General features: G+C 33.1%; 1 protein-coding gene across 2 annotated transcripts in view; it reads left to right on the forward strand.

Moving 5' to 3' along the window:
- LOC114325837 (probable beta-hexosaminidase fdl) overlaps positions 1–22,679 on the forward strand; it is a 36,306-nt gene that overhangs the window by 4,498 nt on the left and 9,129 nt on the right. Inside the window, exons 2-3 of one of the 2 annotated variants that reach the window (XM_028273968.2) lie at positions 1,746–1,902; positions 17,216–17,977. In XM_028273968.2, the coding sequence (XP_028129769.2) occupies positions 1,746–1,902; positions 17,216–17,977 (919 nt within the window). The remainder of the gene's footprint in view (positions 1–1,745; positions 1,903–17,215; positions 17,978–22,679) is intronic. The other variant, XM_028273967.2, reaches the window with a different exon arrangement.

Raw genomic sequence — 22,679 nt, forward strand, 5'->3', positions numbered from 1 at the left:
CAAGTTTACTCTCTATAAATTCAAAGAGACCTTGTCCAGTTACGTCCGTTTCAGGAGAAAAAATATCCGAAAAGTTGAAACACATCTTACTACAATAATTTATTGTTATTTATTTGTTCTACTTGCGTTGTATCTGGGCTACAATCTAATATCATAGAAAAATATTTAGATTCGCGAAAAAAAGCACTATAAATGTTAAATGAAGCGCATTTTAGTATTATCAGGTAACAATAATATTTATTGTTTGGAATATTGGACTTTAGAATTAGAATTATCTCAAACATTACTATTTAATTATTTGAACTTATTTGCCTTTTAAAAAAAGTAGTATCATCAGTGGCCTGCTTTTGGCCGCCCCTATTGTTGGCCGCCTGTGTGCGATGCACACTTTGCACACATGGTAGCAGCGGCCCTGATGATTATAACATAAAACTCCATTTGACGAGTTCCACTATGGGCACCAGGTACCTCGGAGACCATCGCCGTACAGAAATTCTTGCTTAGCGATCTCCAAAACCGCCGAGTAATGGTTATTGAGTGATTTTGAATGATTATAACATAAAACTCCAGGCGACGAGTTTCACCCTTTACACCAAGTACCTCGGAGACCATCGCCATCTCTGAAATTCGTGTTCAATGACCCCCAAAACCTCCGAGTATAAAAATTGAACTCATTTCCGTCAATATTTCCCGAGTTCTAAATTTTTCATTTTCCATCTCTTCGAGATGCACATGGAAATTGCATTTTTCTTATGCACAAAATGCAATTTTCATCTCCCGGAGATCAATTTAGTTCACAAAATTTCCTGACACTCTCCCGAATCGAATGCAAAAAGTTGCATAACGAGTCTTCTTACTGCACAAAATTCCTAGGTTAAATGCTTCGTTGCCTCGCCTATGTAGGTACTCCCGTAATTGGGTTTACTCCCGTAAATTTGTGTGAATAGGTTTACTCCCCTGAATGTGTGCGAATTAGTTTACCCCCGTGACAGTGTGCGAATGGATTTACTCTCTTAGTATCTCCCTCTAATTAAAAATTAAAAATTAGAGGGAGACACTATATAATAGGAGGAAGGCAGAAAAAATTGGAGGGAGATACGATAAACTAAGCTGACATCAGAACTTTACAATAATTATCAATCTCATTTTTTATTATTTATGTGCAATTGTAACGTTTTTCTTTGCTAGAAGGTCAAACCTTTAGGGCTAAACACATATTGACAGTCTCCTCCTTGGAATCAAGATTGTCACCCTGTATAAATTTATTGTTTACTGTGCAGGTTACACAACTTGGAACGAATTAATTAAAAACATTGTTGTAGTGATTACCGTCATTAAGATAAACCTGGTGTTTTATTTAATTTTACCACTGCATTGTTGGATTTACCTTATCAATATCAAATTCGTATCTGAACTGATACACATGCGAATTATTATTGATACACATCAAATAAATTTTATAGACACGAACGATTAAAATGTTGCTTCTTATAAAGTTGATTTAACCCTTTAATATTTAGTTATTTATGGTGTATATTTTATTCCATCGTTAGAAACTTTTAAAATAAACCTCGTAGGAAAACAGAGATAAGCAATTCTAATAAACTGGATTTCGACATTATTAACATTAAGTTAGTTTTTTGGATGATTTCATGTCAACGTTATCAAGAGAATATGAATTTTCTCGGATTTCAAGTGGAGCCTTTGGGGTCGATGTTGGTGTTAGGCGCAGATCAAGACGAGAGGTCATCAAAATGACTGGTCTAATAAGTCTGATAGTGTTTGCTCTGGTTATTACTGTTGTGTATGGTGTACATTATTCGGAGAGTGATGGTCCCACATTCCGGTACTTTCAAAGAGTTGAATCTGCAAATGAAAATGACAAATATAAAAAGATATCCAGTAAGTTGCACTTTTATTAATTACGTTGATATGTATAGCCACTTTTTATATATCCAGATTTAGCCACAGACTCGCACTCCCTCAAAGGGGAAAATCCACTCATCCCAGATACCTACGGTATCAAAAGGATTGAGCTCTGGTGGAACTCTTAGTATGCCTTGTGGGATTATCGAGCCTTAAGTGACTTGCTACGTAGGGGTATCTCCCAAATTTTTTTACAGATCTGGAGTTTAAGAGTCGTATCTCTTTCTGCATGGAGATGTTTATTAAGACCCAGCTGCTTTATGTACTCTAAGAGGCTCTTGGAAATAACTCCAGTGGTAGACAGAATAATTAGGTATCGGCTGGGTACTTTTCATTCGCCATTTTATCCTTATTTGTATTTCTATACTAAAATCACAATAAAAATGCACTAGAAATAAACAAACCATGACACATTGAATGTTACGAGGAGTAGTCCCAAACCATGATTTACAATGTATAAACTTTGTAAATCATGATTTGAGATTTACAATCCCAAGTACAGAGATCTATACTACAATCACAATAAAGATGCATTAGAAATAAACAAACAATGACAAGTTGAATGTTACGAGGAGCACTCCCGAACCATGATTTACAATGTATAAACTTTCTAAATCATGATTTGAAATTTACAATGCTTATACATTGCAAATCATGATTTGAGAATGCTCCTCGAACACTCAACGTGTCTTAGTTTGTTTATTTCTAGTGCATCTTTATTGTGATTGTAATATAGATCTCTGTACTTGGCGTTCTTTTCGTTGTATTTTACAAGTAGATTATTACTATTAGGTATCGCCACATCTATAGGTAAGTGTTGTTTGACTAGTCAGTTTATTAACTACAATAATATGAGATCTGATCTATTGGGTGCTACTGGCTGGTCTGTGGCCACAGTGCCCAGTACCAATAGCTTATAGTGTATTGGTCGTCTTCAAGCATTCTGTCAGGGACGTATTGATAATAAGGGAGATTATTCGTTTTGAAGAAGTCCCGGTATTTATTATTTTATATATTATTATTTATTATAGCCAGACTTTTAGCTCGATTAAAACTGAATTATTTGCACTGTGGTCTGTAAACGGAATTCGTAACGTTCTTCTCCAACAGAACATTTCAGTGATATCTACATTTCTTCTTTCCGTTTGCTTTATTTCATATCCGTATGTCAGTAATGGGAATATTAAGCAGTTGATCACCCTCATTTTTAGCGTTTGTGAAATTTGGGGTCCTTTTATATTTTGGCCATTTTCGTGCGGCAACTTTTGCTAGATCACATCTTCGTTTTATTTCTTCTTGCAGTTACTCTGTGTTTGTGATATTATATGCTCCCAGATATAAGTATGAGCTCACAACCTCAAAAAGGTCAATTGTGTTTATGTGTGGATGATTATTTGTAGAAATTTCTAAAACTTTTTAATTTAAGAAACAATTTTAATAAACTCAGTCGGTTTTAACTTTACTAACAATAAGTTAGATTTTTGGTTGGTTTCATGTCAACGATATTAAGAGAATATATTTTGTCGGGTTTCAAGTGGAGTACTTGGAATCGATGTTGGTGTCAACCGCAGATCAAGAGGAGAGGTCATCAAAATGACTGGTCTAATAAGTTTGAAAATGTTTGCTCTGGTTATTACTATTGTGTGTGGTGTACATTATTCGGAGAGTGATTGTCCCACATTTCGGTACTTCGAAAGAGTTGAATCTGCTAATGAAAATGATAAATATCAAAATATATCCAGTATGTTGCATTTTTATTAATTACTGTGTTATATATAGTCACTTTTTATACAGGATGTCCCAGACTAATTTAGCCACGCTATATCTCTTAAACGAATAGAGATTTTCGAATGGGACAAAAACTGATATATTCTACTTGTAATACACTTTAATATGGCGTAGAAAAAAATCATCCCCTAAATATTCATCCCTTAGTTACAACCCCTAACTTTAATTTTTTTAATAGCACCCTGTATATTTTTTAGTAATGTTGAGTGTGGTATTTTATCTATTCAACACAATGTCTATTCAACACATGTCTATTCAACACATTTTTTGAAAATACAATCGGTTCGTAAATAACGAAGAAACAATCAGTTTATTATTGTTAATTGTGTGTCCCAGACTAATTTATCCAGGCTATATTTCTTAAACGAATAGAGATTTTCGAATGAGACAAAAACTGATCTATTCCATTTGTAATACACTTTCATATGGCGTAAAAAAAATTCATCCAATAAATATTCATCCCTAACTTACAGGGTGCTACTTAAAAAAATAAAGTTAGGGGTTGTAACTAAGGGATGAATATTTAGGGGATAATTTTTTTCTACGCCATATTAAAGTGTATTACAAATGTAATAGATCAGTTTTTGTCCCATTCGAAAATCTCTATTCGTTTAAGAAATATAGTCTGGATAAATTAGTCTGGGACACATAATTAACAAAACTAAACTGATATTTTCTTGGTTATTTATGAACAGATTTTATTTTTAAAAAATATGTTGAATAGACGATAGAAGAGCAAATCCAAAACTATAAAAAAAATATACAGGGTGCTATTAAAAAAATTAAAGTTAGGGGTTATAACTAAGGGATGAATATTTAGGGGATGATTTTTTTCTACGCCATATTAAAGTGTATTACAAGTAAAATAGACCACTTTTTGTCCCATTCGAAAATCTCTATTCGTTTTAGAGATATAGCGTGGCTAAATTAGTCTGGGACACCCTGTATACTCACGGACAAAAATATTGCATATTTTATGTTTAATCGTTATTATTTGTTTAAATTTCATCTTTGAAATGTTAAGTATTGTTTTTGTTTATTTATTTATCTATTCATGTTATTTATTTATTTATTTGATGTATTTTAATTTATTACAGATAAATAAATGGTTAAGCATAGTCTTTATAACCGAATATGCAATAATGTCACAAACTAACAAACATTGCATAGTATGGAAAGTGTGATTCGGCGACTTGACAATTCTTGTTTCGTTAAAATGTCAGTTAAAATATGTCAGTTGGAGAGCTTTATTTTTCGATTCTGCAGTTTTCTTGCTGATATGCCTACCACATTTAAGCAAGTTAGTGTGTGTTAGAATTGTTATTTTAAGAAATGAAGGTTACAGACAAAAAGATATTGCGTGGATATTGAATATCCATCAGTCGACTGTTTCTCGTATAGTAAAGCGATACAATGAGATTGGAGAATACAAGCGGCGACCTGGTCAAGGACGAAAAAGATGTACAACGCCAAGAGATGACCAATATTTAAGACGTCAATCTTTGCGAAATCGTACACTTACAGCTCCCCATCTCAAAAATGAATTACTGATCACAGGACAAGAGATCACTGTAAGTGTCAAAACTGTGACTAGAAGACTAAAGAGGTTAATTTGACTCCAAAACGCCCTGCCAGAGTTCCACTTCTTCTACCACGGCATAACACTCAAAGGTTGCACTTTGCAAGAGCCCACGTTAACTAGAACAAACATCAATGGGGAAGAGTTCTTTTCACAAATGAAACGAGTATACAATTATGGAAGCCAGATGGATGTGATCGAATATACAGAAGGTCCGGGGAACGTTTCGCAGAATGTAATCTTATACAAAATGTTAGCTTTGGTGGTGGTTCCATAATGCTATGAGGTGGAATTAGATGGGAGAGTCGTACGGAGCTGATTGAGGTGAATATTTGAATGAATGCTGACTGGTACATACGGAACATCCTTGAAGAACATGTTTTTTCTTATGCCGGCTTCTATTGGGTATGACAACTTTGTGCTAATGCATGATAATGCCCGTGTACATACCGCAGGAACAGTCATACATATAATATCTTGAGGATGTTGGGGTTGAGGCTCTAGACTGGCCACCAATCAGCCCTGATGCAAATCCAATAAAACATAATATATGGGACATCCTAAAAAGATGCATACGAGTATCCAGCAAACGATGCATCCAGCTCCAAACTCAATTGCAGAATCAAGAATTGCTGCACAGAAAGAATGGAATCGACTTCCGCAAGAAACCATCTTAGATATTCTGCGGAGCGTGTCTAGAAGGATGCAGGCAATCATTAGGGCTAGAGGAGGAAATACTAGGTATTAAATTGTTACAATGTTGCCGTAAAAAACTGTTATATTGTCGTTATTGTTTCTCTTTCTAATTAAATGTTATATGAAAAATCAGACTACTTATTTCATTAATTTCTCTAAAAATTAGTTGTGACTCTGCAATATGCAAGTTACTTGACCATAACTATACGTAGGATAGTCCAGCTCAACTTATTTAGCAATAAAAAGTACAAATCTTTTTAAAAGGAAAAATATTATTTCCCAAACAAAATATGCAATATTTTTGTTTGTGAGTGTATATCCAGATTTAGCCATACGGCTCGCACTCCCTCAAAGAGGAAAATTCACTCATCTCAGATATCACTCATCCCAGATATTAAGAGGATTGAGCTCTGTTGGGCCTCTTTCCATGTTATAGAACCCTGGGTGACTTGGTATGTCGGGATATCTCCCAAAAATTTTCTTATAGATCTGGAGGTTGAGAGTATTATCGCTTTCCGCAGGGTCTTATAGAGATGATTGTTAAGACCCAGCTGTTTTATGTTCTCTAAGAGGCTCTTCGGAATGACTCCAATGGTAGACTGAATAATTGGTATTGTCTGGGTACTTTCCATTAGCCATTGTATCCTTATTTGTATTTTTATATCGTTGTATCATACAGGGTGTCCCGAAAAGATTGCTCATAAATTATAATAAAGATGTTGGGGTCAAAAATAGGTTGATTGAACCTCACTTACCTATATACAATAGTGCACACAAAAAAAATTACTGCCGTTTGAAGTTACAAAATCAAAATCGATTTTTTTTTTAATATATCGAAAACTCTCAGAGATTTTTTATGGAAAATAGACATGCGGCATTTGTATGGGAGCAACATCTTAAAAAAAATTAAAGTGAAATTTTTGAACCCCATAAAAAATTTATTGGGATTTTGTTCACTTAAACCTCCCAAACTTTTGTGTACGTTCCCATTAAATTATTATTGTTTCACCATTAGTTAAATACAATGTTTTTAAAACTTTTTTGCCTTTTAGTACTTTTTCGATAAGCCAGTGTTTATCCAGATATTTTGAATGTTTGTCGAATCCACCACATATTTGTATATGGTTAAGTACGATTACAGAGACCTGTTAAGAATCTGAAAATTTATTTATAATTTACATTTTTAGGTATATTTTGAAAAAGAAGCTACATCTTGATAAAAGGTGACTTATGAAAACTAGACTAAGAGGCAAAAGTTTTAAAAACACTGTGTTTAACTAATGGTACCACAATAATAGTTTAATTGGAACGTACACAAACATTTGGGGGTTTAAAGGAACAAAACCCCCATAAAATTGCTACGTAAATATATTGAAAAAGAAGCCGCACCTCGATAAAAACTGGCTTATCGAAAAAATACTAGGAGGCAAAAAAGTTTTAAAAACGTTGTGTTTAACTAATGGTACCGCAATAATGAATTAATTAGAACGTATACAAAAGTTTGGGGGGGTTTAAGGGAACAAAATCCCCATAATTTTTTTATGGGGCAGAAAAATGTCACTATAATTTTGTTTTAAGATGCTCCTGCCATAAAAATGATACATGTCCATTTTCAATAAAAAAACCTCTAATAGTTCTCGATATATTGAAAAAAAAAACGATTTTCATTTTGTAACTTCAAAGGGCTGTAACTTTTTTATGAGCACATTTGTACTAAGGTAAGTTAGGTTCAGTCGAAGTCGAACTATTTTTGACCCCAGAATGTGTGGTATAATTTATGACCAATCTTTTCGGGTCACCCTGTATATTATGTAGATTATTACAGTGAGGCAATTTTATTCCGGTTTCTTTTGTGGATTTTAGCATATTTCTGCTGTTATGTGATCGCCAGTCTTATTTCACTCTCGAGTATATTAGGTTATTCTTCTATTTGTTCAGGAGTTTGGTGAACAAGTTCCTGACGTTGATTATCTTTATATAGATCCCTGCAATATAATCTCCATGTCTCTGCTATATCCTCTCTGTTGTTTCCCTGGATTTCTGTTTGGTCTTCAACGGCCCAAACATGGAAATACTTATTATCCAGAGAATATAAAAAAGCACGAAGAAGATCACGAACAAGATGGATTGAGACGATGACCATTACATTCCCTTCGGTAGGTCTAGAGTGAAGGAAGATATCTATTTGAATACATATTTCTTTATTTGATTTGGTATTTTTTATTTGATAGATTATACAAATATTTGTTGACTGGCAATAAATTTTCAATAATTATTTACTTTTCAAGATATTAAGACTTTTATTTTATAGACTTTTCAAGACTTTTTCAATAAATATTTACTTATTGGATTAATTATACAGTGAGCACGTAAAGGTTGGAATAAATTCATTTTCTCGAGAATGGACAATCTTGGAAAAAAATCCCGAAACAGGTCAAGTTTATTTTTAAATTACGACTTTTTGGCATATATATCATACTAGTGACGTCATCCATCTGGGCGTGATGACGTCATCGATAATTTTATTAAATGGGAATAGGGGTCGTGTGATAGCTCATTAGAAAGGTAATTTAATTCTCTATTCAGTAATATAAACATTTACATTATTATTTTTATACAGGGTGTCCAAGAAAACATCTCTTTAATTTAATTTATTGACAAAAAGAAGAATGCATGTAATTTATTTATTCCAAAATACATTTTACTGCTCTCAGAAAACAGAAAAAAATGTTTATTTGAAAAATATTCATTGCTTTTCGCTTAAATTAAATGTTCAAATTGTCAAGAGGAAGGTGGGTGGCGGCTTTGATATTGAATTTAAGCAAAAAACAATATTTATTTGTCAAATAAACATTATTTCCTGTTTTCTGATAGCAGTAAAATGTACTGTGGGTTAAATAAATTACACACATTCTTCTTTTTATGTCAATAAATTTAATTCAAAACAATTTTTTTGGACACTCTGTATAAATAAATATGTTAATGATTAAATAACTGAATAGAGAATTAAATTACCTTTCAAATGAGCTATCACACGACCCCTATTCTCATTTAAAAAAATTTAAGATGACGTCATCACGCCTAGATGGGTGACGTCACTAGTATGATACATATGCCAAAAAGTCGTAATTTAAAAATAAAAATTTACCTGTTTTTGGACTTTTTTCCAAAATCGTCCATTCTCAAGAATATGAATTTATTCCAACCTTTACGTGCTCACTGTATATCTCAATTATATATCTCAAAATAACATACTTTATTTGACAGAATATATGTATGACGTAAATCGTTCAGCTGGACATAGGGAATACACATTGAAAAAATTGTGGCAACTGCGCTAACCTGTGTTAGTTGAAGCTTCTGTTCAAGTACGAGTTTTTGGTGCAATAGAGCTGTTAGAACGAATAGAATGAGTGAGTTTTGAAGCAAGGCTGTCCATAGATAAATCAAAAACAAAGTTTATGATTAATGAAAAAATAATTTTACTTTAATTTTTAAAATATTTTTTATTTAAAAACTGCATAATTTCAAAACTAAACAGTTTTTCCATTCCCTTAGGCCAAAAATATTTAGCTACTACATTATCATATTTTGACGTTTATTTGTGCCAGTCGAAATGAGTTGTCAATTTTGAGGTTAATGCCCCTTAATGCTAACAACCATATATGGTCATCGAGAGAGCTCAGTTGCCACAATTATATCAATATAATACAATGTATATATTTATGTACCTAAATATACAGAGAAAGTCTGTAATTTGGAATAAATTCAATATCTCAAATACTAATTGTTTTTTTGAAAAATATTCAGACCCGTCGATTAGTATTTCAAATTGTCCTTTTGTGACATACAATAATAATGTATACTAATGTATACAGGGTGTCCCAATTTAGAGATATGACGTCATCGTTTATTTTCTTAAATAGCAACACTGTCATTTTGATAGCTATTTTTATAGGGTGTGTAAAGTTATACACAACTGCAAAATTTAAAAATTTTATTTTCGACCATTTACAAGATAATAAAAAATAACAAAGTTATAAAAAACAAGTAATCAACTAATACTTAATTGAATTTAATTATATCAATTAAGCAAATACTCATAATGTTGCCCTCAATTATTGTCAAATTGTCAATGGGCAACGTTATGAGCATTTCCTTATTTGAAATAATTAAATTCAATTATTATTTGATTACTTGTTTTTCATAAGTTTGTTATTTTTTATTATCTTGTAAATGGTAGGGAATAAAAATTTGAAATTTTGCAGTTGTGTATAACTTTACAGACCCTATCAAAATAGCTATCAAAATGATAGTGTTGCCGTTTAAGAAAATAAACGATGACGTCATATCGCTAAATTGGGACACCCTGTATACATCATTATTGTATGTCAAAAAGGACAATTTGAAATACTAATCGACGTGTCTGAGCATTTTTCAAAAAAACAAATAGTATTTGAGATATTGAATTTATTCCAAATTACAGACTCTCTCTGTATACAATGTATGTTCATTCCCTATGTCCAGCTGAACGATTTACGGACTGTATAAATTCATATTATTGCTTCTATTTATTCATTTAGTTAAGTCTTTAAGTAAATTTTTTAATTACGTGTAGAAAATGGGTCGGATTCGTCATACATCTACATTTCTCCAAATACATTTTTATTAGCCACGTTATCTAATCTTTCCAATACGGATCAGCATTTCTTTATTTTTATTTACGATAACTTTGTTAAACTTGTCGTAACATTTTAATCAATATCAATAGATAAATGATAACACTATGTACTTCTATCTATAAAATGAGTAAATAAATAATATAGTTTATACAGTATCCCGAATAAAGTACGTGCCTCCTAGTAGCGGGATACGGGCAACAATACTTTGGCTTATAGGGCAGTCCTTACAGTAGGGATCCTGGCCTATACAGAAAAATGCAGGCGGGTGTGGGGTAATACTGCACTTTGGCTGCATTGCTGGTGTATTGGCTAAACGTGCAGGGCAGGGTATGGTGCTGATAGAAAAAGCATTCAGGCATCAAATATCCAAAAAATCTTTTCAGGCCATAATAATGAAAAGACCTTCTCCAACGCAATAAAAACTTATACTAAAATGATGGCATCTCCTGAGGTAAAATATTCCTGAAGTAAAATGAGCCTCCGTTCTGTTCTCCGGGTGAGGACTATCTCAGGGGGAACACCATTACAGGTTAGAAAAATCAGGATAGGGTCTTGGAATCTTGGTAGTCTTACAGGTAAGAGTCTGGAGTGAGTGGATGCGCTCAAACGAAGAAAAGTTCAAATTGCTTGTATTCAAGAAACTATAGGTGGAAAGGACAAAGGGCGAAAGAACTAGGTGAAGGATACAAATCTTATTTATTCGATGTCAAACAGATTGCGAGCAGTCGTTGCTGCGAGAGGTGGACATACCCGATATTGAATTGTTTTGTTTTGTTGTTAATTCCGTTTTTTCTTGTTAATTTTAGTTTTGTTTTTAATTAAATAAACCTTCAAAGTAGTGTTTTTATTTACAGCTTTTACAAGAAAAGAGATATTCGGATAATTCAAAAAACAAAATCTTAGGGATACCTCCAAGATAATAGGAAAGGAGTATGAAACAAAATCAGTTCTCAAAAAAAATTTCCACAGAATTTTTTAAAGTTAGGAGAACATACAACGCTTCCATTCACCCCCGTATAATGTCATCTAAGCCACAGAATAACTAACCATACAGAAGCGAAACTCAGGCCCAAAATGGTAACATAATTTTCATGCTCATGGGTCACGTAACTGATGCAACCTCACTTTTGCGACTGACAGTGACAATTGTTTTTAGTTAAATTTTATATTAATATATGTTTTATTTTATATTTTATTTATATTTTATAGTTAAATTTTATATTTTATATTTACTTAATAACACTGCCTGGGGTAATTGCGGGGTCGATCAAGTAGCTCTGCGGTTACCACAGCCGGTCCCAAGCCCGGATAAAATGTGGAGGGTTGATTGGCAAGGTTAGCAACCTACCAATCGTAAAAACGAATACTGCTCAAAGAAACAATGTGAAGCCTCGGGAGCGGATTGATAATGTGAAGACGACCACGGCAAGAAATAAGGACACGAGAAAAAACTCCAAAACCCAGATGAGAATAACCACTTGGAACATAAGATCGCTCAACACTAGAGATCAAGAAATAACCCAAGAGCTAAAAGAGAAAAAAATAGATATATGCGCTCTACAGGAGACCAAAAAGAAAGGAAAAGGCCAGTCAAAATTAGGCGAATATATACTAATCTACAGTGGAGTAGCAAAAGAAAACAGGGCCAAAGAGGGCGTAGCCTTACTAATACACCAAAGATACAAAAATAGCATAAAAGAGTGGCAATATGTATCAGAAAGGATTGTCACAGCAAAAATTAGAATGGAGAAAGAAGACCTGAACATCATCGGAGTATACGGCCCAGAAAATAGTAAGCCCCAAACGACAAGGGAAATATTCTATGATCAATTGCAACAAGTAGTAGATCAAGTTAGAGGAAAGTTGATAATACTGGGGGATTTTAACGCTCGAATAGGCAACCAAGTAATACCTGGAAATAAATAAAAACATAATGAGAACGTCCAAAACGAAAATGGAGAACTGATGATAAACTTCTGCACGAATAACGAACTTCGTATAAACAACACCTTTTTTGACCACAAAGACCAACACAAATATACATTCAATAATACCCGTGGACAAAGATCTATGATAGATTATGTTGTAACTAACAGAGATATACATCCATCAAAAATAATTGACGTAAGATGCCTCAACTCAGCAGATGTAGGTAGTGACCACAGCCTAGTATTATGTAAAATTATAATCACCATGAAATGCTTCACACCTAAGAGAGTGGCACCAACACAAACAAAAATCAAAGTCGAAGGACTAAGTACGGAATCCATGGAGTACTTATATAGAAAAAGAATATATTATCAGAGAAGATTGCTGATAATGAAATACTAGAAAACGATAACATCGAGGAAAGCTGGGAAAAACTCAAAAGTAACATAATTAACGCAGCAACAGAATCACTTGGAGAGAGGAAAGTAACGAATACCAATATATCAAAAAAGAAAACCCCATGGTTTCGAGAGGAAATGAAGATAAAATGTGAAGAAAAAAAGAAAGCCTTTTTACAATACAGAACACAACAAACACAACAGGAATACAACCAGGCGCTGATCCAGAGGGGGTCAAGGGGTCCATGGACCCCCCTATTGTATTTAGTGTATAAGTATTTTTTTATTATTTATTAGTTTTTTTTCTGTCAACCAGAGCTCAACTCTTTTGATACCGTAGGTATCTGAGATAACTGAATTTTATCCTTAGAGTAAGTGTGAGTCGTATGGCTAAATCTGGACAACAAAATATTTGCGGTAGGTATGTCTGACCCCCCTATTATGAATTTCTAGATCCGCGCCTGAATACAACCACTATAAAAGAATTAGAAACGAAACAAACACTTTATTCAAACGAATAAAAAGAGAACACTGGGAGAGTTTCTCAAAACAGATGGAACACGACTTCTACGGGACATAAAAGGAAATATGGAGAATGATCAGAGGACAAAGAAAAGAGATGAACGAACTAATAAAAACGAAACATATTCAGAAGGAAACTTGGGCAGACTATTTTCGATCTCTGTTTGCTAAAGATAACGATAACGAACCACCAACACCTGAAGTGACAACAAACGAAGAAATAAATATTGAAGAAGTAGAGGTAACGGAAGCATTAAGGAAATTAAAAAATAGAAAATCACCAGGAGAGGACAGAATATCGAATGAACTCCTAAAGTATGGAGACCTGACCAAACAATTATTAAAACTAATCCAAAAAATAATAGAACAAAACAGAATACCACAAGAAAGGAGATTTAAGCATCCTAATACCTCTCTTCAAAAAGGGAGAAAAATCGGACCCGGAGAATTACAGAGGAATTAATTTATTAAACACAACACTAAAATTAAAGACCAAAGTGATAACAAACAAACTGAATAAAATTATAACATTAGCAGAAGAACAACAAGGTTTTAGGTCGGGAAGATCATGCACCGACGCTATATTTATAATGAGGCAGGTTCAAGAAAAATCGTCAGAATACAACAAACCGGCATACTTATGTTTCGTGGACCTTAAAAAGGCATTTGACAGGGTCAAATTAAAGGACGTTATCCATTTATTGTACGCAAGAAAGGTACCTCTAGGAATAATTAAAACGATCGAAAATATCTACCAGAACAACACAATAAAAGTAAAAGTAGATGAAGAACTAACTGACCCAATTGAAGCTGGCAATGGGATAAGACAGGGAGATTCCCTGTGTCCCCTGTTGTTCAACCTATCATGGACGAAATAATAAAAAAAGTAAGAACAAAAGAAGGATACCAAGTGGGAGAAAAACAACTTAAAATAATCTGCTATGCAGACGACGCAATACTAATCTCTCAAAGTGAAGATGATTTACAACGTATGCTGCCCGAATTTAATATAACCGCTAGAAAATTTAACATGTTAATTTCCCCAAAAAGACTAAATGAATGGTTATAACAGCAGATCTAATAAGGTGTAAATAAAAGCTGGAAGGTAAAATAATAGAACAAGTCATGGAGTTTAAATATCTAGGCATCACGCTATGCAGCTACGGAAAGCTCGAAACAGAAGTGGAAGATCAGTTGAATAAAGCAAACATAGCCGCAGGTTGCCTGAATGAAACAATATGGAGAAATAAAAACATCGGAAAAGAAGTGAAAGGCAGAATTTACAAAACATTCATCAGACCAATAATGACATACGCGGCAGAAACACGACCTGATACAGAAAGGACAAACAGAATGCTAGAAACAACAGAGATGAAAACATTGCGAAAAATCGATGGTAAGACGCTGTGGGATAGAGCTAGAAGTGCAGATATACGAAGGAGATGCAAGGTGGACAACATTAATAACTGGGTGAAAAGCAGAAGAGTAGAATGGAACGACCACATAAGCCGAATGACAGCAAATAGAGTAGTAAGGACGGCCAGAGACGGTTCCCCAATAGGAAGACGATCAGTGGGAAGACCACGAAAAAGATGGAATGACAACTTACTGGAGGCACATTGAAAAACAGACAGAGTAATGTCTGTATAAAAAGAAGAAGAAGAAGATATTTACTTAATAACTACTTGTCAAAAATACCACATCATTTGGAATGGTCTATTCCTTAAAACATCAAGTTCTATTCTGTAAATGGTGCACAAGGTCAAATATTTCGGTCCCAACAAAATCAATGGAAACAACAGTCAGATTCGCTTCTGTGTGGTTAGTTATTCTGTGTCTAAGCAAACATTTTTTGTTACCGATCCAAGAACCTTGAAAATTGAAGTACAAATAATAAAGTTATAAATTGACAAACCTAATCAAAAATTTTTAGTGGAGGAATTTTGTGCCGGTGAGTGAATAAAAACGTTGTTTGGAACTTCCGTAGAAAACTTGAACTCTCCATTGCTCTCTCTTCTTTTCTAATACTTATTTTTCTTCCGTTTTTCCCTTCTTTTTTCAATTAAATTAAACATAATCACGTCTTCATTTTCGGATTCAGAGTTCCGTAAATTGGTTAACAAATGCTTCTCTATTGTTACCATGTTGGAATGTTGGCAATTGATCATCCCACGGATGGGTTCAATATGCGCTGCGCTAGAAAAAAACATGGAAAATACATTCATGGGTTGCCCGTTAGTCAAACCTGTCTAAGACAAACCTTATATGTATAAGTGGCCAGGATATACAGGGTGTCCCCGAAAATAGTGCGTTCTTTAAAGTATGGATATAATACACAATTTAGAACAAAAAAGTCCTATAACATTTTTTCTAAAGTTAACCGTTTCCAAGAAAAAAATTACATTGTTCTCCATATAAGTGAATTTTTATTTTCATAAATTTGAATGACATGGCAACGTAGCCTAGAAGGACTTGCTGTGACTGTGAAAATTTAACCTAATAACCCCTTGTTTATTTACTTTGAGGTGTGATTTTTGGGGTTGTTGACATCGTACGTACCTACCTGCAAAATAATGGATATAGGTTTGGTTGATTTTTACATTATTTTACCTACCAGATGCAACTGACCTACAAACCTACTTTTTTAATCTTTAGATTTTTGAGTTGCGCGTTGTTGCCAGACTTTAATTTGCATATCAAAATGTATTTTCGTTTTTTGGTCCAACGGATCAATTTAGAAAAAATGTTATAAAACTTTTTGCTCTACATTGTCAACATTGTGCCTTCTACCTATACCTTTAAGGAACGCACTATTTTCGGGGACACCCTGTATTAGGAATGGCGGTTTTTGACAAAACACCGGTTTTCGGTTATACCGGTTTTTTTGCTTACGGTTTAACCCGGCGGTTATAACCGGCCAAAAAAAACCGGTTTTTGGAAAAAACCGGTTTTCGGTTTTTTTAATCCAATAGGTTACAAAGTTACATTTACAATACATTTTAGTTTGCGATACTCCATTCGACTCGATATCAATATGATCAAAATTAGTAAATACTATCGAAAGAACATGTATATTTGTAGAATAGGTACATTTTAACGCATTTAATACTTCCTGTATGAGTGTATCGTTTTGAAAACATAGCGAAATTCTTGGAGATTCGTATTCGTAATCAGTAATTCGATATTCATAGTCAGAGCATTATTTTTGGTAATCAGAAAAAGTCATTCACCCACTTTCAATGTCAAGAGTTAAGTGTGAAAAATAGATGGTGTTTGCGTCTAATTGAACCAGATCACTTCTATGTAAATATTATGATTACAAATACCTTTTCAAGGAAATATTATAATAAAACTTAATAATTGTTTCTGGCTGATGTGAGATTGCACTTTCAGTTTGCTTCTGTATTTTATAAAATAAAATAAAATTTGAATTATGGTTTTGTTTAATTACTTGAGAATAATTATGATTGGGATCCAAAATAATACCTAACCTATTCCTAATCACCGTAAAAACCTAATAACCGGTTTTTACTTTAAAAAGAAAAAACCGGTTATAACCGGGACAAAAAAACAACCGGTGCAACCGGTTATTGCGAAGTAAAAAAACCGGTTTTAGGTTTAAACCGGTAGGTTTTTCCCATCCCTACCCTGTATAGGATCTAAGTGAACTTTGTGTTACAGATATATTATTTCAGATTCTACAATATGGACTTACGAATGCAGATCCGAACAATGTGAGAGAAGACCAGCTGATACCAATGAAATTAGGGTGTCCCTAGAGCAGTGTAATATGTTATGCAGTAATCCGTCCTTATGGCCTAAACCAAGATCAGTTTACGTATCAAACAAATCCGTTTCTTCTTTTTTGAAGAATCAAATAAAATTGAAAATAAATAGTCCGTCTTCAATTAAAGATGACTTAAAGCAAGCCTTCAGAATTTTTTTGAATACTATTCCAGATGAAAGGAAATTTCGAACTCAAGATGAAGTCGATGTCGCAGATATCTTCATTAATCTGACCGTTACAAAAGATGATAATAAACCAAAACAAGATACGGACGAGTCTTACACTCTTTCGGTAACAAAATCAAACTCTAATATAACGGTAAACATTTCATCTACGACATATTTCGGAGCCAGACATGGGTTAGAAACACTCAGTCAGCTAATCTGGTTAGATAGCGTTTCACAAAAGCTTCTAATATATCATGATATTTCTATAAGAGACAAACCTATGTTTCCTCATAGAGGCTTGATGGTAGATACGGCTAGAAACTTCTTTCCTATGAAACAGCTCTTAAAAGTAGTAGATGGTATGGCTGCTAATAAGTTAAATGTATTCCATCTGCATTTAACTGATTCTGTGAGTTTTCCAATTGTACTTCCTAATAATCCTTGGTTGGCCAAATATGGAGCTTACAGTCCAGAAAAAGTCTACACACCAGAAGAAGTAAAAAGTAAGTAATTGCAATTGTTTCGCATTTTTTTTTTTCATCACCAATTACAGATACATACTGTTACAGATTTCGAAATCAGTTGACAAATATAGAGTTGACCAAAATATTGATGTTTGTAACGTTGTCAGATTTACCATATTCCTCATGGTTTTCATAATGCTATTTTTTCTGATGCTATTCATCCTTCTGATGAACTACAACACCCTGATAGTGTACCTTTTTTAAATCTCCACTTCAATACCAGTTCAATTTTCAATACAATACAAATACAATACCGGGTGTCCACTTACATTTTCCCCCATTTTAACTGCCTATAACTTCTAAACGGCTCAAGATAGAAATATGCAGTTTTCACTGAAATGTTTTATTTTAGTAAAAGTTTTGTCTGAATGGATGGAATTTTTTATATCGCTTTCAAATACGAAATAAAAAATGGCGGATTTTTGAAAAGAACTTTGTTGACTTTTTTTTAATGGAACACCCAGTATATTCTTTTGTAAATTGAAAGAAAGGTCATTCACCTATCTAGCGATAAAAAGTTTTTCAAAATCGGTTGTCAAATCACTGAGTAATTAATTTTTAAAATGAGAAGTGCAACGTGGATATCACATACCTAAATAACATAACTAAGCAAGTTATGTGATTTCCACATTGCATCTCTCATTTTAAAAATTAATTGCTCAATCATTTGACAACCAATTTTAAAAAATTTTATATCGCTGGATAGATAAATGACCGTTTTTTCAAGTTTTCAGGTAAATGACCAATTTTTATGTCGCTTTTAAATAAAAAATGGCGGATTTTAAAAAAAAAAACGTTGTTGACTTTTTTATTAAAACACCCAGTATGTTTTTGTGTCTTGAAAAAACAGTCATTTACCTATCCAGCGATATAAAATTTTTTAAAATCGGTTGCCAAATGACTGAGCAATTAATTTTTAAAATGAGAGATGCAATGTGGAAATCACATAACATAATATCATTTTACTCAGTTATGTTATTTAGGTATGTCATATCCACGTTGCACCCCTCATTTTAAAAATTAATTACTCAGTGATTTGACAACCGATTTTGAAAAACTTGATATCGCTGGATAGGTGAATGACCTTTCTTTCAATTTACAAAAAAATATACTGGGTGTTCCATTAAAAAAAAGTCAACAAAGTTATTTTCAAAAATCCGCCATTTTTATTTCGTATTTGAAAGCGATATAAAAAATTCAATCCATTCAGACAAAACTTTTACTAAAATAAAACATTTCAGCGAAAACCGCATATTTCTATCTTGAACCGTTTAGAAGTTATAGGCAATTAAAATGGGGGAAAGTATAAGTGGACACTCGGTACAGTACAGTACTTTCAAATTTATGTCGTCAGGCAGTTCTTAAAAAAATAAAACAAAAGCCAAGAAACGCTTAATATGGCCTCAACAAATTCTGGGATTTTTTACTATTTGGATTTTACAACTAAATTTGAAGACAATAATTAAAAGTTAAGAGACAAGTAAAACTACATTGCTAAATTATTGTTTACCCAATCAAGTGTTCAAAATGTCTTCAATAACAAAAACCTTTAGGATTCAAATCGGGTGAACTGGGCATGTATACTACCGAATCTACCAATGTATCGTCCGACAAACGTCTGACCTGAATAACGCCACATTTACCACAAAATGAGCTGGAGCTCCATCTTGCTGAAACCACATCTCAATAAAATTGGCTCCAAACTTGTTATCCAGGACAGGTACACTTTCATTTCTAAGTAGCATTTTATAATTATCGCATGTTAAATTTACAGTACACATTTTGTGTCTAGCCTTTCGAATTCCATTTTTTACTCGTCCAGTTTTCTCAAAGCTTTACAATCTTTTGTACCGTCGCCTTAAAGATAGGAGAGTAGTTGGGAAAAGTATCGTTGAACAATTTGACTACTTCAGATAAGTATCTTTTCTATGGCCGTATTCCCTCATCATCTAAACAGTTCGCATCTTTCGCTCTTTTTTTATTAGAAAACATTATTATTCTAGAGCTTTTAAAAATGCATAAAACAACTGTCAGCTTTAAAATTTATATTACAAAACTTTGCAATAAACGTAACGCTATTGTTAGTTTTATAAATTAGGGAATAGGAGAAATTTTATTTACTTAAGACATTCATGACTAGATAAAATACAAAGTGTTACATATGTTTAAACTCGTGTTGAAGTAAAGATTTCAATAATAATACAACATAAATTGTTTTATGTAAAAAAGCAGAGTGACTTATGATTTCAGAACAATGGTCACATGGCAACAATCAAATTTGTAATTTCCATATTGCAGAATAGGCGTATTACGGTTTTTGTACAATTCGGACCTTCCATTTATTCCATTTAAGAGACTATTTCACTCATCTTAAAATTTTCACATAATCTGACCAATCACAAACCAAAGACAGCTTGTGTTATCGCGAAAACACCAACTGTCTTTCAATTGTGATTGGTCTATAGTCTATCAGCTTCGTGTTTTCAACGACGCGACGTAACCATGGATACCGATCGCAAAGCAAAGTTTGACGTTTGCCAAAAAAATTATTGTAGCTGTATACGTCAAAATGAGTCGTTTCGGTGGTACTTCAAACGAAGTTATAAACCAAAACATTGAAGAAAATATACCGAGTAACACAAGAAAATCTAAATCTTATATATGGAGACAATTTATGATGTTCTGTGTGGATCGCAACTACAAATTAGATGCAGAAAATAACAACGAAAGACTAGCATTCATTCTAAAAGACTGGGCCTTCAACATGCGAAAAATTGATGGTAATGATTACAAGGAGAGTGTTATTAAAACCATATGGAACACTACTGCAAAATTGGTACAAGAAAAATATTTCTGTGAGTATCAGAGACATATTGATCCCTTCAAAGATATAACCTTCAAGGAAGCGAGAGCGGCTCGTGATAGTAAGAGAAAATTGTTGCAAACTGTACCCGATAAAAGGAAAATGAGTTCTGTCGCTATGACTTCGGATGAATATAAAATTATGTGCTTACAATGGGACGAAGACACGCCAGAGGGACTCCAAAAGAAGTTTTTTCATATAGCTGCCGTAGAATTAGCTTGGAGAGGTAACGAAGCAAGTTTTTCCATGTTACATTTTTTCAAGGAAGATACTAACAACAAAGGCTGTTTAACAAACAGAATTGCATATAACCCGATATTCTCCAAAACCCGCCAAGGTGGTGATAAAAACTGCAGATAATAAATGGCTTACTCAAAATTTGAAGAATCCTGAAATGTGTCCTGTGAGATTATACCGGAAACTTATATCGAAAAGGAAAAATGATAGACTTTTTCTGACTGTGAATGACAAGTGGAATAAATATAATAATAGTAATTGGTACAAGAATTGTCCTATTGGTATTAATACAATATCCAAATGGACAAAAATGTCTGCAGAAAAGATAGGATTAGACACTAAAAAGTGAAAATAACGAATCACTCTAATCGTGCCACTGCAGTTAGTCAGTTACTACAATATGGCGTTAGTGAACAACAAGCTATGAAAATTACTGGCATGGAAGTTCGAACTCGATGAAACCGTATTTACATCTTAGTGCCGAACATCATCAGAACATAGTGAATACTTTTAGGAATACTCCAAGTACATCAAGTAATAATAGCAACAATACATTGTATCCACCTAATAACGGTCATACTATTCAAAATTTTTACAATTGCACCGTTTATAATAATTATAGTCGAGAATAATGTATTTTTTTCGTGTACAAATTATTTATTGTTATAGGTAAAAAATAATTATAACAAATTATTTAAATTATTTATAGTTATAATAAATATTTCATGATTATGACTAATTGTGAATTATTCAAAAAATGGGTAGATTTGGGTTACCTAGATCAAATGTATTATTATTAAATTCCTTCCTCTCATTCTACTGAATTTTTGACCTATCACTTTGTTCGTGAAATAGTCTAATAAAATACCACTCGTGATTTAATTTATCTTATAAGTCTGTCTTTTATTTCTAAACTCAACTGAGTTGCTTAAAGAAAACACCACTCGTCCTACGGACTCGTGGTGTTTTCAAGCAACTCAGTTTCGTTTAGAAGTAAATCGACAGACTTATCGCGAAAATTGAGTCACTAGTGGTATTACTATTGATAATTTATTTAGGGGTCGCCAACTTCTTGAAAATTTCAAGATCTTGTCTTGATCTTGTCTTGATTTCAAGACAAGATCAAGACAAGAAGTAATTTTAGATTTCAAGACAAGACAAGAAATTGTAAGTCAATACCAAGATTTCTTGTCAAGAAAACAAGAAATCTTGAAATATCTTGACTAATAATGAAAGCTCTAAAACGTGTTTATTTGTGAAAAAGATAATATTATTTTGACATAACATAACATAATTTTAATTTATTGAACACTTATTTTGCTAAATCCATTTACAAAAATGTAAATTAAAAATAATAATTAATGATACTTACCTAATCCTGTTGAAAATAAAATTGCAAACTAGATTTTATTTTAAATAACAAATTTGCACATTTTTGAAATCGGAATTGATAAGCCATGAATTAAGGCAGATAACACTTCTCATGGTGTCAACGCCCAGCCGATTTCTTGGCTTTGTTCTTGTTAAAGTTGCGTGTGAAAATAGTCTATCCGCAGGTACAGATGTTGCTGGCGTTTCCAG

This window comes from Diabrotica virgifera, chromosome 4, assembly GCF_917563875.1.
Source record: "Diabrotica virgifera virgifera chromosome 4, PGI_DIABVI_V3a".
NCBI lineage: Eukaryota > Metazoa > Arthropoda > Insecta > Coleoptera > Chrysomelidae > Diabrotica > Diabrotica virgifera.